Source organism: Polypterus senegalus, chromosome 8 (assembly GCF_016835505.1).
Source record: "Polypterus senegalus isolate Bchr_013 chromosome 8, ASM1683550v1, whole genome shotgun sequence".
Lineage (NCBI taxonomy): Eukaryota > Metazoa > Chordata > Cladistia > Polypteriformes > Polypteridae > Polypterus > Polypterus senegalus.
Genome location: NC_053161.1, coordinates 156,088,886 through 156,105,899, shown reverse-complemented (window position 1 = coordinate 156,105,899; position 17,014 = coordinate 156,088,886). Strand labels below are relative to the sequence as shown.

The 17,014-nt window shown below is 37.2% G+C and overlaps 1 protein-coding gene across 8 annotated transcripts; it reads right to left on the bottom strand.

Annotated features, from left to right (window-relative positions):
* Positions 1-559: 559 nt before the first annotated feature.
* On the bottom strand, positions 560-16,790 carry LOC120533191 (zinc finger protein 883-like). Of its 8 annotated transcripts, none has more exons than XM_039759936.1 (5): positions 16,544-16,790; positions 14,355-14,509; positions 11,150-11,176; positions 7,686-8,216; positions 560-3,193 (listed from the first exon to the last, which is right to left on the bottom strand). In XM_039759936.1, exons 4-5 carry the CDS (start codon positions 8,179-8,181, stop codon positions 2,088-2,090), a joined length of 1,602 nt encoding a protein of 533 aa, XP_039615870.1. In that variant the 5' UTR covers positions 8,182-8,216; positions 11,150-11,176; positions 14,355-14,509; positions 16,544-16,790; the 3' UTR covers positions 560-2,087. The 8 variants fall into 8 exon arrangements, with proteins under 8 accessions (XP_039615870.1, XP_039615868.1, XP_039615869.1 ...); XM_039759934.1 differs by lacking the exon at positions 14,355-14,509 and adding an exon at positions 10,208-10,249; XM_039759935.1 differs by lacking the exon at positions 14,355-14,509 and adding an exon at positions 10,208-10,249 and having other exon boundaries at positions 16,659-16,790.
* Positions 16,791-17,014: the final 224 nt, after the last annotated feature.

Genomic DNA, 17,014 nt, shown 5'->3' with positions numbered 1-17,014 from the left:
AGCAAAAGCGCTCTCCATTTGTGACTAATTTCTACACTTGCAGTCAGTTAAATTTAATGGCTAATTCTGCTTTAACACAGGCATAAGCAATAGCAAAGTCTGATCAAGGCAACTTGAAAACACGAGAACAAAGACTGTTTAATATGATCTCCGATATTATAATTTTAAATTGACAAGTCTGATTTTCTGAAAAGTAGCCTTAAAGTTAAGACAAAATTTAAAAAGGAAGGAAATTGGAGCATCAGTTGTGTAATATTTCACATTTGAATGAATTTGACTTCACAAGTGTTATTAACCACGTAATATATTCTCTGTATACAGAGGTAAACATAAATTTCACAACAGGACATTACAAACTGGACAAAGTGATTTTTCAACCAAATGTAGCATGAAAAGTGTTATGTGACAATAATATAACAATGTTTGAATTTTTATTTTGGGAATCGATTTTAAGCAGTATGTACAAGGGACGTTCAAAAAGATTCCCCACTTTTTTAACTCTATTTAATAAGAATTTCAAATACAAATTACATCACTTTTCTACATAGTCACCTTCATTTGCAGTGTCGTACCAACTTTTTAATGCCCATTTACTACTCCTCCCACCTTCACCATTTCCATCGGAAATATAAAAGTGCAGAAACTTTCTGAATGACCCTTGTAGTTTTACTTATTGGAGAGAAAATGTTTCTGAATACATTCAGTATGTGCACATGGTAAGATAAACTACATAATTCATAATGATCATACAGTTATTCATAAACCAAAAATCAGTATAGTCCTCTCCCAAACAAATAGAATTTCTCTGTATCGCAAGTAAAATTCGAGTCCAGTGTTTTGTTTTTTTTGTTGCCTCTCCATTCTCAGAAATTAGTAGTCACCTGGGACTGAAAATTCTTCATCCAAGGTCAAGGTTTGATTGCTTTTTTTATTATATATAAAACAAGTGCATTCAGTTTCCTGGCATCAATTTTTCTCTTAGCTGGACTCTGTGTTTTCCCCATTACTAGCAGCACCTTATTTTTTTCATTATTTTGTTTAGGATGTGTGCTCAGCGTCTATTGAGTGATGGTCTGGTGCAGTAATCTGTTTTTTGTAGAATTTTCAGAATGGCAACTTTGTTGCCCTAATTCACCAGAACCAGAACAAGTTCATTTCTCTAACTCTCTTATCCATTTCTCCATTTTTTTTTCTGTTGATGCATTGAACTACCTTGTACAGCTATGATTAAGAAACATCTTTTAATCATTTGTCTCTGCTAAGCAATCTTTACCTTATCTACATGGACTTTTGAGCAGGAAATCAGAATATTTATCACAATATTTGTATCCTTGCAAGTTGGTTTTTTTTTTTCCTCTGTCTTTCTTCATTCCTAGCAAACTTCACTGCCTCTATCTGTGCACAAGGTTTGGAAGTTTTACAAAACATTTGACCAAACTTCACACCAGGAGTGGATTTGTGTCTTTCTAGTGTACATTGTGTTGTGTTTGAAAGCTGCTTCTTCCAGAGCATTGTTTCCAACAATCATCTCAGCAATATGCTTTGCTGTAGTTATTTTCTCCAAATTTTTGTGGTGTGCTTACAAGACAGGAGTGAAAGTTACTCTTTAGTCATGATGTTTCTGTAGTACTACTGTACCTCATCACCTTAAATTTGCAGCGAGGGATCGGTGTAACATCTTCATTGAAGACTGCTACTAATTGCATTTTTGTCTACAGAATAGGAAAACTGCTTGGGGATATTTTTCTCCAATTGTTTTGTACCTTTCCAAACAGAAGTGAACCTCATTATTTACTTTTGGTGTAGTGTTCTATTGCTTATGCTGTTACTCCCATACAATTTGCAGAAAGGGCTCGATGCAGTACTTCTGTGGTCTGTAATAGTTCTTCCTGCTGTGGTTTGTATGTGGTGATGATAATTAGTAGGGCATCCAGATGAACCTTGAAACATTTTTTTTTGTTTTTTGGAGAAGACCTGTTGTGCAACACTGGTACAATTTTAACGGTTTTATTCCACATCTGATGCATCCATAGGGTTAATTTCTCAACAGTGGTTTAGTTTGCATACTTTTAATACAGGAATGAACTTCACTCTTGAGTCATGAGGTGGTTTTTTGAAGTGATGTTTTGTTTCTCTCCAGTGTGAACTCTTCTGTGCCTCTGAAGATGACTACTAGTGATGAATTGCTTGCCACAGTCCTCACAGCAGTATGGTTTCTCTCCTGTGTGAATTCTTTTGTGTACCTGAAGATTTCCATTGGTGCTGAATCGTTTGCCACAATCTGAACAACAATACGGGTTCTCACCATTGTGCCTTTTTTCATGCATATGAAGACGGCTATTTCTGGCAAATCGTTTTCCACACTGAGAACAGCAGTATGGCTTCTCCCCAGTGTGATTTCTTGTGTGGATCTTGAGATTACTACTGCTACAAAATTGTTTGCCACATTCGGAACACTGATGTGGCTTCTCCTTCGTATGGATTCTTGTATGGGTTTTAAGATTACTGTTGGTGGTGAATCGCTTGCCACATTCAGAACAACAATATGGACTCTCACCATTGTGGTTTCTTTGATGAATCTGAAGACTGCTATTCCTGGTGAATCGTTTACCACATTCAGAACAACAATACGGCTTTTCACCAGTGTGAATTCTTAAATGGTGCTGAAGATGGCCTTTTTGCAAATATTGTTTGCCACACTCATTACAACAATATGGCTTCTCTCCAGTATGAATCCTTCTGTGGATCTGAAGATTGGTGCTGCTGGAGAATTGTTTTCCACATTCAGAACAGCAGTATGGTTTCTCGCCAGTGTGAATTCTTATGTGAGTCTGAAGATGGCAATTCTTAAAGAATTGTTTTCCACAAACAGAACAGCAATATGACTCCCGACTTTTACAACTCCTCTGATCATCTTTACATTCATCTCTGCATTTATTAGTTTCTCCCAAATATTCACAGATATGCAAATCTTCTCCATTTGAATTTTGCACCTGTTCTTTAATATTTGTTGTATCTGACCTTATTAGTTTTACAATGGGTGTAGAGTTATCCTGTAAAGTGTCAGTAATTAAAATTTCTGATCCAGACTCCAGTATCTTCATTTTTCCATCATGCATTATCTGCTGTGTTTTGCGCTGAAGAGAGTTCTGAACAACTGATGATGGTGAGGCAAAGGCACTCCCCTGTAAATCTGCAGAAATACATGCAAATGCAGAATTTTACATAAATACAAGTTTAGATGGTGATCAGATAAGTTAATCAGTTAATGTACAACAGTTTATGCCTATCAAAATAATCTCAACTCAGAAGAACCCTCCAACCCCAATACTTGCAATTGTGTGAACTGTAATTCAATACATGCGCCAACATTTCAATATTGGTGTTCTGAAATTAATGTAAAAGGTGCCTCATTTACGGTCAAGTAACATGTTGCATCAGCTTTTCCAATATTACATAAAAGACCACCATTTGTTCTTGCATTTACATTCATTGTCAGCCCTCATTGCCTGAAAGCTTTGTGAGTGAGCTGCCATACTTCGCATATTCTCTCTTCCCCATATCAAATTCATGTTGGCTATACATTTTATATTTGACAGTGTGTTAAACACTGCAATGCCATTTTTGGCAAGTCTATAGCTGGTTTTTACCCAACTGAAATAACTGAAACGTTGACAAATTTCAGATTTTCTTTTCTCTTACGTGTAATGAATCAAAAACAGTATATTGCTTAACAATAAGTTAGCAAAAGCTTGATTATACAGAAAAATGAATTTCTTGACACACTGCTTCTTATTTGCATACAACCTCTATTCTAAAGTATGCATACCTCTGCAATAAAAAAAAAATTGCACTTTGCGCTAATACATGGCTATTTTAAGAATTTTTTTTGTCAAAAGCAATGTTACATATTTCATTTGGCTGGATACATAAAATAAATGCATAAGAAACTCTTTTTGTTTGCTGTGAAACATACATTTAATTTATCAGCAGTTAGATTGTATTTTTCAAGGTGAAAATGCAAATGCTGTCAAGCGCATGCCAGAAGAGAGGGAGACGGTGATTTTAAAACCTGAGCACCAACAATCAGTGGCATTGCTATGGACAGTCTTTTGTGCAAGAAAAGGAAGAAAAATGTAATCAATTACATTATCTGTGTAGAATTTTAGCATTACAACTACATTGGCATTTGCAGTATAGCAATTTGAAAAAGTCAAGGAAGGACAGGAGAGTGACATGCGCACACACATATACATATATAGATTTTTTTTTTTCTTTTGCTTGTACAGGAGCAAAGGTAGCAAAGTATTTGAAGGGGCACTTGTGTTCAAAACTGTAGCATGGGTGAGGAGTAGAAAATCAAAAGTGGCTATAGAAGCTTTTAGCTGCTAATAATTAAAAGTAACTGTGAAGCCTTAAGTAGAAGTAAACCAAGTGTAAAAAGAGTAACTAGGGAGAGCAGTATGTAGCACTTATAATGGAGTTAGCAGTAATAGAGTGAGAGCATAAGTATTTATTCATAAGGAAGAAAATTAATTTATTTTAATTACAGACTTGTCAGACAGATGACATGACAAACAGAGCAAGCACAGGTAGAAACTAGCAAATGAGTAAGAAAATAAACCAGCGTTGTAGTGGTGGCGAGAACCAGTGGATTAAATAAAAAGGCAGCTTTCTTGGCGAAGCAAGGGAAAAGGAAGGCCTTATATGTCATTCGTTTATAAAACAGCGGAGAAGCTGTGAAAAGGCTGCTTCACAAAAAACCAGCGGAGTGCCTTGTATGAGCAGGCAGTCAGCTAGAGGGGAATCAATAAATAACTATAATCGTAATAAATGAACAAAAAAATAGCGTACAAGCCGCGGATTAAATAAAGGAAATGGGTACCTAAACAGTACAGTTAGTCTCAAATAGCTACACAATAACTATAGCAATCATAATAAACGAACAATAAAACAGTACAGAACCGCGAAGCAAGGAGAAACGACGGCCTTATATGGCGTTTGTTTATAAAGCAGAGGAGAAGCTGTGTGAAGGCAGCTACACAAAAAACAGCAGAGCGCCACACTCTGAATGTTTTCCTCGCATCACCGTTATACCCTCTGATCTCCCATTTCAATTCAAATGCCTCCAATTTCCAGTAAGGCTCTGCTTCGCGATGACAATTAATAAGTCTCAGGGACAGACGCTACAAAAGGTTGCCATTGATTTGAGGCAACATTGCTTTTCTCCTGGACAACTATACGTTGCATTCTCAAAAGTAAGCTCAGTGCACAGTTTGGTCATATTACATCCGGAGTGCTGAACTGACAACGTGGTATACAAAGGTCGTTGCGAAGCGGGGGGATTTTGCTATATACAGTATATATATATATATATATATATATGTGTGTGTGTATATATGTTGATGTGTGTGTATGTATATATATATATATATATATATATATATATATATATATATATATATATATATATATATATATATATATATATATATGTGTGTGTATATATATATATATATATATATATATATATATATATATATATGACAGCAACAATCATAGCAGTGACAAAACAATTACATTGACAATCATGTTACGTTATTTTTAAAATGTCTCCTTTTCTTTTTCATAACTTCTTTAACACACTACTTCTCCGCTGCGAAGCGTGGGTATTTTGCTAGTATATATATATAGTAGTAGTATATAGTACTGCCTTAAAATTTTTATTAAGGAGAAAATTAAACCTACTCTTGAGCATGCAACGTACAGTTGGCCATGTGAACAGTAATCTTGTTTTAAATCTCACAGCTTGGATTGCTGCTGTCATAATCGGTTTGAGTTTCATGGTTTATTTCAATTACGACAGTATTTGTAGGACTTGTGTTGAAGAGACATTCGGCATCTGTCAAGCGTTGTAAGTATACAACCAGTTTCATCGATAACTTCACATCCAGCTTTTGAGAGTTTAAACATTCATAAACATCAAAGTGTCCACTACTGAAATCGTCACCTGTCAATCTAAGATGTTTAAGAGGCATTGGCGGTTGTCAAAAGGTGTAAAATATTTGGCCATTTCAGTACACTTGAAAGCGACAACCGAACAATTTACCGGCAGCCATCGACTCACATGCAGATGCATAGGTGAAGGGCTTAAGCATTTCACTCTTCTAGTGGTCCTGTGTAGTATAATGATCTCCTGTACCGTCATCAGTCCACACCTTGAACCTGTCCCAGTCATTCAATACATAAGACACAATGTTCCTCTGGATATCAAGAATGAGCCTGATATGGCCGTGCAATATGTAACAAAGAGAATGGAAAAGGTAGGTGCCATCTCCTGGCATGGAAACCACTCGGTAAGTGACAGTTCTTTGATCGATGGTGATCACCTCGATAGACATGTTAATGGGGTACGGTTGGAATGATAAAGGAAATGGGTACCTGAACAATGTAAAGTAAGTCTAAAATACCTACACAATAACTATAATCGTAATAAATGAAAAATAAAACAGCGGAGAAGCCGTGGATTAAATAAAAAGGCTGCAGTTATCAGCAGGGAGACGTGAATCCCGTGGCGAAGCAAGGAAGGGAATGTAGAGACTGGAGCGATGGACGGCCTTATATAGGCAGGCAGCCAACAACGTGGAGGTGTTGGGTCCCCCATCCCATCGCCTCACACGGTGACCGAGCTGCAGGCTATGGACGTATATATGTACGTAAGTAGGATTCAGTTAGCGTTGGGAACCCGCGTACCAAATTTCTTCAAGATGGGCCCATAAGTAACAAAGACCATTTTAAAGTTCAATATGGTGGCCGACAGTGGCATCATACCACCGAAATAAGTACCAAATTTTAGCCTTCTACCTACACGGGAAGTTGGACAATTAGTGACATTGGAAACTTCAATATGGTGGCTGACAGTGGCATCATACCACTGAAATAAGTACGTACATCAGTTTTGGTTAGTGCAGGGAAGCCACCTACCAAATTTCGTGAAGATGGGGCCATAAATAAGAAAGTTCAACATGGCGAACGTTGTCAACCGTTATGACCGTTAAGCGTAGAATTTCGAAATGAAACCTGCTTAACTTTTGTAAGTAAGTTGTAAGGAATGAGCCTGCCAAATTTCAGCCTTCTACCTACACGGGAAGTTGGAGAATTAGTGGTGAGTGAGTGAGTTAGCGAGTGAGGGCGGGCTTTGCCTTTTATTAGTATAGATATATATTTTGTTTTTTTAATAAGATTGGCAACTAAAATATTTCATTTGTTTTACTCAGTTTTATCTCAATAAAATGTACAATTTACACCTGTTTCAAGGTGGGTGGGGGAATGGCTAGTTATTAAGAAAACTATAAACGCAAGTCTATATGCAAGATTTTAAATTAAAAAGGGGGCAACACAGAGGGTAGAATGACTTTCTGAGTGGAGTGCATTTCTGACTAACCTGTATTGCCTCTTCAATCACTTAATATCCTCATTTCAGAAGAGATAAATGACTAGTTGAATTAATAAAAAAAATGCAAATATTGTTCAGCGATTCTAAAAACCTTTTGATTTCCAGCACAAATTTTATAAATAACAATGTTGCATTTATAAGTTTGATTAAAGATCAAAAGGGTATTCTTTAGTTGAACAATGTTATACATCAGCAGCTCAGAGGCTGACATTTTTATTTTAGCACCTACCTTGACTTGAACATGATGCTTCCTCGGTCTTTATCTCCGGCTCCAATGATTCGGACTTCAGATGAACAGAATGATACTCTAGGGTATGGTGACTGCTCGATGTAAAGCCTATTTGAGGCAGCTCTTCACCTGAACACACATACTGAAAGAAAGGCTCTGATTTGATGACTTCTTCCTTTATGCTGCTTACAATTTCATTTTTCAGCATGTCTGAGCTAATCGATCTTGGCTCGTATTCTTCTTTAATGCTTACTGACACCCACTCACTATCCTCCTCCTCCTTAATTCCATGATTTTCCAGGTGAATGGATTCCCATTCACAATCTTCTTTCTTAATGTCCACACTTCTTTGATCTGTGGTATCAGCGAAAATGAGGTTCTTGTGTAGCAAGAGATTTTCCTTTTTCTCATCATTTCTGTGTTCTTTAAAAGCCAGCTCGTCACATTTATGGCTCATCTCTGCAGTCTCATTGACACCTGGGCACATCTGCTCCATTTGTTCATGTGTTAAGCCAGCCTCATTTTTCCAACCTGTGAACAGAACACAACAGAATAAACTCAAAACTGAATAAAAAAAAGCACAGAACACACTTGAGTTAATGCCTTCATCCATTCTTTGTAACAATTGCTTTTTCTGGAGTTTTCCTTGTCACTTTGCATAATAACCCCTGTTGGTTTGTACTCCCCACAGCATGGTTGCTATTGAACATTTCAACTGCTTCTGAACACTGTATAGATTCTTCCTAATAAGGTGAAAGCTTTATAATAAAGCCTTAAACCCATTATTGTGCAACTAGATTTTGAAACTTTTGGAATTTCAAAAGGTAAGACTTCACATTTAACTTTAGCTGAACAGTACTAATCAAAATCAGAATTTTGTCCATATCCATCTGTAGAGATTTTAACAGATACCCTAGAGACTTTAATCTTCCCTATTCAGTGCCATCTAAACTTTTAAACAATTGCTAAAGATATCCTTGTGCTTGAAACATCCAAGCACTACCCAAAACCCCCCAGTATTGGTGGGACCAATATTGCCTTTAATAACTACCATACCATATTATTCTGAGACCTGCTGAATGTAGTTCATGGGCCTGGACTAGAATCTATCCTGGCAGTACTGGGCACAAGGAAGGAAACAGGCCTTAACAAAGAACCAGTCCACCACAGTGCCCACTTGCACACAGCAGATTTAAGAATTGTCACTTCACACACTAGCCTATTTGTTTGCAGAAAGAAAGTGTTCATTAATTTACTTTTGACATAGATTACATTTACCAGTCTGTAGTTACCTGCCCAATTTGCATTTTTTATTTAAAGGAATGTTCCATCCAAAAAGGAGGTTTGTACTCGTATATGTTACTTACCCTGTGTAGAATGTAGTGGTGGCCATGAAAAATTTTAATCTCATGTTTTCAGGCAGAAGGAAATAAAGATTCAGATAGAATAGGCATCTATGGTGATCAACATAGGACAACAGCAAACAATGTAAACAAATGTTCATGAAAAAAATCTCCTGTTTCTCATATCACATAAATGTCATCCAGTCATATGCTCACAATGTCACACATACATAAAACATTGTTAAATAGAACACTTCCAGAACAATCTCATATGAATGAAAATGGAATATTCTCAGATGCACCTGAGCATTTAAAAACTGAAGACCCTACTCTCTACCTGATTCATTGGTCAGGAGTCCAGCACATTAAAAGCTTATTCACTGGATAACATTGTGCTTCACGTAATAGCAACAAAAAGTGTGTACTGAGCTCATGTAGAACTAAAGATTAAAAGTTAAAAAGTAGCAAGTGAAAACATTATCAGGACAAGCATCTGCCTCGTACTTATGCATATCTGAAGTAATTCAGCCAGCAGAAGGTCAATTCACCTGTGCAGTTTCAGTGAGTAATGATAAATAATCCTGAGGTACTCTAGATGTGGATATGAGTATAAATGTAAAGATAAAAATCAGGTCTGCAATTCAAATGCTTGTTTGCATCTAAGTACTTTCCATTTTTGTTTATGACAACCTTTGCCAAATGTTTTTATTTAAAAATACATGCGATTGGGATGTTGTGACTGGATGATTTGACATGGATTATGCGACAAGAGTAATGTGTGATTTTTTTATTTTTTTATTTATGGACATTTTTAATATAATTTGCTGTTATTCAGCTTTGGTTACCATACATGCCCGTTATATCATAAACTTTATCTCTCCATTCTGTATAAAACCATGTGATTAACAGTTTTAATTTGCCATCACTACAAACTACACCAGGTTCGGTAACATAAAAAAATATATTTTCGGGTACAGTATTTCTTTAACGATGATTGTCAACTGGTAGAAGTTCTCACAGCATAGACTGGTTTGTGAAAAAATGTCTTATAGGTTTGTATATACAATGTCCTTAACAGAATTCAGATACTTCAACACTCAAATATTTTTACATGTTTGCGGGTGAACATTGATAAACAAAATTAAGAATTTATGGTTTTAAATTTTATTTGTCACTTACTGTTTTAAACTTTCTCCCAACTGTCCTCTTATAGTTAAACCACTGAAAGAAATTTTAGAAATGACGTTTGTATCAATAACAAGATGACGTTCTGAAGTTAATACTGGAGTTAATTCACTGGGGTTTGTTTTTAAAGTGACTTTTTCTTTCAAAATCAGTTATTCATCCAATGTACTGACACTATTTACTGTATGAGAGTTTGTGGAAAAACAGCACTTCATAATTAAAATTTTCCTGAATGATAAAGGAATAAACACAAAGATATTTTTTGAATCTGTTACTCTCACCACGTTGTTTGGAACGGTGGGCAGAGAAACTGTTAATCTTGTGTTTTCATGAAGAACAAAAAAGTACTACAAAAGTAATAAGGGGGAGATGGGTCTTACATTTAAAAGCTTGACCCTGAGTGAACAAAATTCACAGTTGTGCACAATGATATAATGGGTATGTGACCAAAGCTGAACAACAGCAAATTATATATTTCGGTAGTGGTTTATTTGATGATATTTTAGCCAAAATACATGTCTTAGGGGTGTTAGGGGCATATGACTGATTATGTGACATATAATTATGCAACTGGCATAATATGAGATTTCCTAAATGGCTGTTTTGATATTGTTTACTCTTTTTTCACAATGTAGGACCCCCACTGAAGTCTACTGTATCAGGACTATTATTATCTCCATCCTCCATGAAAACATTAGATTATATGTTTTTCTTGGCCACCACTTCAAATCACATAGGGTAAATATTAAAAAATATTTTTGGGTGGAGTATTCCTTTAATGGGACAATCCCACACCCTACCTTAAAATAATAATAAAAAGGTCATTTACTTCTATATAAAACATCACAAAACAAAAACAGTATTCCAGTGCTGTTCCAGGTTTAGTTAACCTCTGAGTCACACAACAGGACAACCATTACAGACATGAATGCATACCTGAAACCTCTGCAGATTGTGTGTCACCTGTAAACATGAAGTAACAAAAAATCAGAAATGTCCAAATGCAATGCACACTTAGAAGAAAATGTTCAGCAGACAGTCACCAGATCAAAACTTGATCGTGAACTTCCTGCCAATCCATAATGCATGCACATATTCATGGACTTATGCAAACAAAAAGTCAGAGTCCCCTCTCATAAAACTATACTTAAAGTGATACCAGGAGTCCGAATGAAAGTGCTGTCAAAAGAGAGGACTTGTTCTGGCATCATAAACTGACACTCCAGTTGTACAGTTCTCAAATGAACACACAGTCAGTGTGGATGAAGACTTTTGTGACAGCGATAAAGGCAGAATTCATACAAGTCCAGATGTTTAAAATATGGCAAATTAGATGTATGCTATTTGTCAAATCAGTCAAGACCTGACAAGTTAATATAACATTCATAGGCTCCCTCAATTCAATGTGGTGAGCGATAGAACCTAAGACATGTGGCTAAACAGTCACTTTTAAGACAAATTCTAGAGGGCAGGATTAAAAAGTATGTTTAATCTATACTAGGGGGGCTCTGCTCCCTGCTCTCTTCGCTCGCCAACCTCCGTGCAGGCCCTACTTGCTAGTCATTTTCCGGATCTGCCGCTTGCAACGAATCGTGCTGTGCTTTTGGATAAACACGAATATCAACTCTGTCTTTGATATCTCCGTCTTTCGAAACTATTATCGCTGACAATTCGTCACATGTTGGTTTATTATATATGCAAGCGTGATATTTTGGATTCATATAGAAATCCAAGAAAACTTATTTGTCTGTGTTTTGCAGATACATTTTGTGTAAAGTGCAATACTTTTGGACGTATGGATTTGCATCCCATTTTTGGCTGTACAATTTCTAATACATCCAATCGTTTAACTCTTTCATTTCTATGTTGCATCGCTTCTCCATGATCATAAATGTAAACCTGACCGAATTGTGGTTTCTTTGAAATTAAACATGTAGTAGCTTTGTCATATCACCTATGTCCATATATTCAATCTCTTTTTGCTGTTCTGTTATTTCACCAAGTAATAATTTCTGTTTGTTAGCGCTAATGCGATCGGTTTTTTGAGAATTTTGAATTTTAGTACTTTCATAATCTCTAACCTGTTCTGCATGTGTATCGCGCCAAAGTTTTTGAACCTCTTTATGGCGTTATACTTTGTCTTCTACTCTTTGTCTTTTCTTCTTCTACTGCTTGTCTTTTATTTCCACTCCCTCTTGAACCTGTTAGGCTTTCAATTCATCTCATGGCACAAAGTCTCGTCTCACGGGACGTGAAATTATCTCTCTGAAAATGTCTTGTCTTGTCTCTCTGGAAAAAGTCTCTCTTTTTTATATAATAGAGAGATTTAAAAATACAGTTTTCAAACAGTGCAGTCAACTAATGCAGACCTTTAAATGAAGATGCCACCAGACCCAGTACTCCGGATCCAAGTTGACACCACACTTCTGAATACATAGCCAAATAACTTTGTAAGCCACAAAAACACTTGGAGAAAAGCTTGAGTTAAAACTACATGGCTGATGGCAGTGATGATACAGCACCATATCAAGTGAAGTTTTAAAACAAAAATAGCAGAAAGCTATTTGGAATTCAAGGCTGGAGAACTTCAGTGCGCGATTGAAGGAATTGTGCTTATTATTAATAAATAAATTAAAAAAAAACACATACAGATGTTTGCTATTGCCACATTGATCTCATTGTGGAATTAGTTCAGAAATAGATTTCTGCATCCTTTAAGGGCACAATGAAGTAAGGATTCCAATCATTTAACTTGCAGTATCATAAATTCGTACAAGGACATGAAATTACGACAAGATTTAATTCTTTTTTAAAACGGAGACTTGTACAGTCCCAATAATGGAACCAAGTCTTTGCATTTATTCCCTGATTGTAATTGGTACATCTACAAATGATCTTCCAGGTATCCATTAATTTTCTAACTGGCATATACAGTTCAGTGTTGCCTTTGGGAACCTCACACGCATCCATAATTATGCATCTTAAGACTGCATGATGTGGGAGGAAACTGGACACCGATAGTGTGAACAACAAGTAAAAAAAAAATGAGGCAAGTTTCAAGGAAAGTGGGCTTGTCTAAACCAGCAATTAAATGAGCTGCTCCATTTGCTAACATCAAAATCCGTGGCGTAGCTAATTTGGTGAAGGTCCTGTCTAGCATAACTCTTAGTAATTTATTTGCAACTTAATCCTAGGGGCCGGCTGGGCAGTGGCATCATGCTGGTGACAAACAAACTGGCTCTCTAAATGAAATTTGTAATAACTTTTTAAATCGCTTTATTACAGCCGCTGTAATTTAGCAAAAATAAAATAAATGGTGAGAATGGCACGTGGGAGTTGTGGGTTGTAGTACTAGTACAAAAATATATGTAAAATGTGGACCTGCTTACTTTTTCAAGACAACTTTGTGAGAGAAGATGATTAAAATGTTACATAAGCTAGAAAGTAGGAACTGTTCTGTGCTATAAAATGAAACCATTTCAATTTGTAACAAGTTAAAACAATAACACCGGCTAACAGGATGATACTTACACACAATCGACCCGTTTTATACAACTTCTGAGAAAATGGACATTATAAAGTGGTCATGCTCACAAATCCTCACAGTAGTGACACTAATACACAGTAAGCCATACTAAGGTACACAATAAAACTGATTACAGATATGCTAAACTGTTAAAGCTTACATAAATGGAACTGACTGACAAGTCACAAATCATATCTCTCAGTTATATAAAAAAAATCTTGGGACGAGACTTTTTTTTCCGGCGACAAGACGTGATCTTTTGAAGAAGAGACACTTTCACGTTCCGCGAGACGGACAAGTCACGTCATACTTACAACCTATGCAAGCAAGTGTATTGGTACACATGCAAAGCAGGTTAGAGATAATGGAAGTAGTACAATTCGAAAGTCTCAAAAAAATGAGTGAAAAGATGACATTAGCACAAACAAACGGAAAATATTACTCGGTAAAATAACAGAAAAGCGAAAAGAGACCACATAGTGTTTGAGGACAAAAGGACAGGTGCTGTACAGGCTTTTAAAGGTATGAAGCGCCGCCCGAAGTGCTGATAACGCGTAACGAAAGCAGCAGCAGGACAGTAGCTGATTGAGCAAAGAGGAGGTTAAAAAAACTTACTTGTTTCCCATTGTATTAGCGTTAAAAATTTCAGTTTCAGAGGAGCGACCTGTCACCTTAGTGTTCATTCAGCCACACTCTTCACAACGGCCCGTGGCGCTTCCGGGTGTTGGTGGGGGAATTGGTATGCGAGAGAAGTTCAGATGACACAGCACCTGATCGAGCAAAGATGAGTTTAAAAAGAAAATTTATTTGTATCCCATTGTATCACCATTTGAGCTTGGTTTTGGAGGAGCAGACGCGTCTCCTTGGGGTGCGTTCAGCCTCCCTCTTCACAAAGGCACGAAGAACAGGGGATGTTTGGCGAGCAAAGCCCCCAAGTTACTTAAAATATCACTTCTTCCGGCTGCTCCTATTAGGGGTTGCCACAGTGGGTACCTTAAAATACTCGCTTGCGTGCTTTTTGTTGTGCAACACGTCGAGTTGTCTGGCGCGCTCGCTTAAGATTGAGAGTACAGCCACGCCACGAAGTCTGTCTTGCTATGTGGTGAGGATGATCGTTCACACGCAGCAGCAGTCACTGGTATAGTCAGCAGTGACATGTAAGCCGTGCAAACGTCACTGGAAGTAGACGACAGTGCACAGTGTAGTTCAGCTACTTCGAAAACAGTTGACAAGATCGATTTAAAACATGCACGAGATGACAACAATTGTGCGGGAAACGCTGGTGAAAAGTTGGTGCTATAGCGTTCAGCGAGAAGATCGGCAGCAGCATACGATTCGCCGTCAGCCATTGAGGTCAGAATTGATAGTAACAAGACATTGAACGTTGAATCCACTGCATCGAGACTGTGAAACCCCTGTTTTAGTTAATTATTAAACATAAAAAAAAAATCTATGCGGCCCCGAGTGGGCCCTCGTGCTTTGCTACGCCAGTGACCAAAATAAAATTAATTTAGTGTTTCAAACTTTCATGACATTCCTACTTTGAAAACTAATCAAACATCGATGGCTCCCGTCACCCTTTAAAGACAGGTGTATAATGTTATAGGTTTCAGCAAGGACACTGATGTAAATAAATGTCGAACCTAATTCTAGCATTAATCACACCAGGGGAAAGGCAGGGTGCTACAGATTTCAAGTTCAGTCTTTCCACCAGCACGTGAATGTAGCTTTAGTTAAATTTGTGAGTCTAAACAAATTCAACTTAGTTATGAAACTCACTGTCCCACTATTCAAAAACTGAATACCTTCGCAATATGCTGTAGCTCCAATAGAATTCTTGAAAAGTGTTACTTTTTAACATTACAAAATTGGGTTCTGGTACTTTGGAACTGGAAGCTCTTCACACAAACACAGATGAAAATTCATTCATTAAACAATGCTTTAGTAAATGAATGTAATTCCCTATACACTTTACATTTCTCATAAACAAATCGAGCCAATACCATATATTTTTTTTAACATTTCTCATTTATATCACGAATACATTTAGTCGCCATAGTATTAACAATAACAAAGTGGGCATCTTTCGCTACTGTACCAAAACCCAGCCATCATCTCGATGATTTGAATTAAAAGTGTAACAAATTGTGTTAAACAAATCCGCCGTTAACGCGAAAATCTGTTCAGTTGAGAAGACCAGGACTCGACACGTCGTTTTATTAATCTTATATTTTCATGGGGAGACCCTCTTGTTTGCGATGCCAAAAAGACACTTGTTTAACTGCACAGGCGGGGAATGAAAATTAATAAACAACGGCGGCTGACGGGACCCTTTAAAATATAACTGACACTTAACATAACCTTTATGGACAACGTTGTCCATGGGGTTACTTGGTTTACATTTGTTCAATGCATATTAAAAAAAAAAAATCGGAGTCAGCCTTTACGTGCCGCTCAATAATTCTCGTGTAATTCCAGTTTAAAGCTACACACGACGTTTCCCTTCACTGAGGTGCGGAAAACAGTGAACAGCTAAGCCGCGGCCATCTGAGCAAGAAAGACAAAGAAAGCTAGAAATCAATAAACATTTCGGTTTAGAACTCAGCAGCTAGTGACGCATTCACAAAATACTGGAAACATTGGAATTAATTACTGGGGGTGGGGGGATACATCTACAAGTAAATATGAGAGTTTGCTATTTTAAGTCAGTCATGGATATAATCGGCAGGAACCCGTCAACCCAATGGGCCACCCCTTTGAGACTTGAGCAGAGCCTGCAAGATACAATAAACACAAGAAGAAACCTTAGCGTTGTTGCTCGGTAACTACAAACCGAGTGCCAGATTTCAGCGAATTCCGGTGCCGCTGTTGTGTCATTTCCGTTCTTCACGTTCTATGGGAGGGCTGGGGGGATTATACCTTTACTTTCCGCAGATCAGCTTCTCCGCACGAGCCTCCTGAACTCCCTCAGTCTGAGAGTTAAACGGTCGCGCTGTAAGGACACGCGCCACCATCACACATCTGCTTCAGTCGCTCTGGCTGACGTCATCGCCTTCCGCAGGAGTTCTTGAGGTTAAAAAAAAAAATAGAAAGAAAGAAATGTGTCAAAATAAAAGCACCAATGAAGTCTTGCCCAACTTTGCTATTCAAATGATCATTTTCAAATACCGGTATCTCCAAAACCGATGATTTCACAAGAAAATCGACAATTGAAAAGGAACACAGAATTATAGCACATTTTCTAAAAAATAATACTGTAAATGTGCCAATTCAGC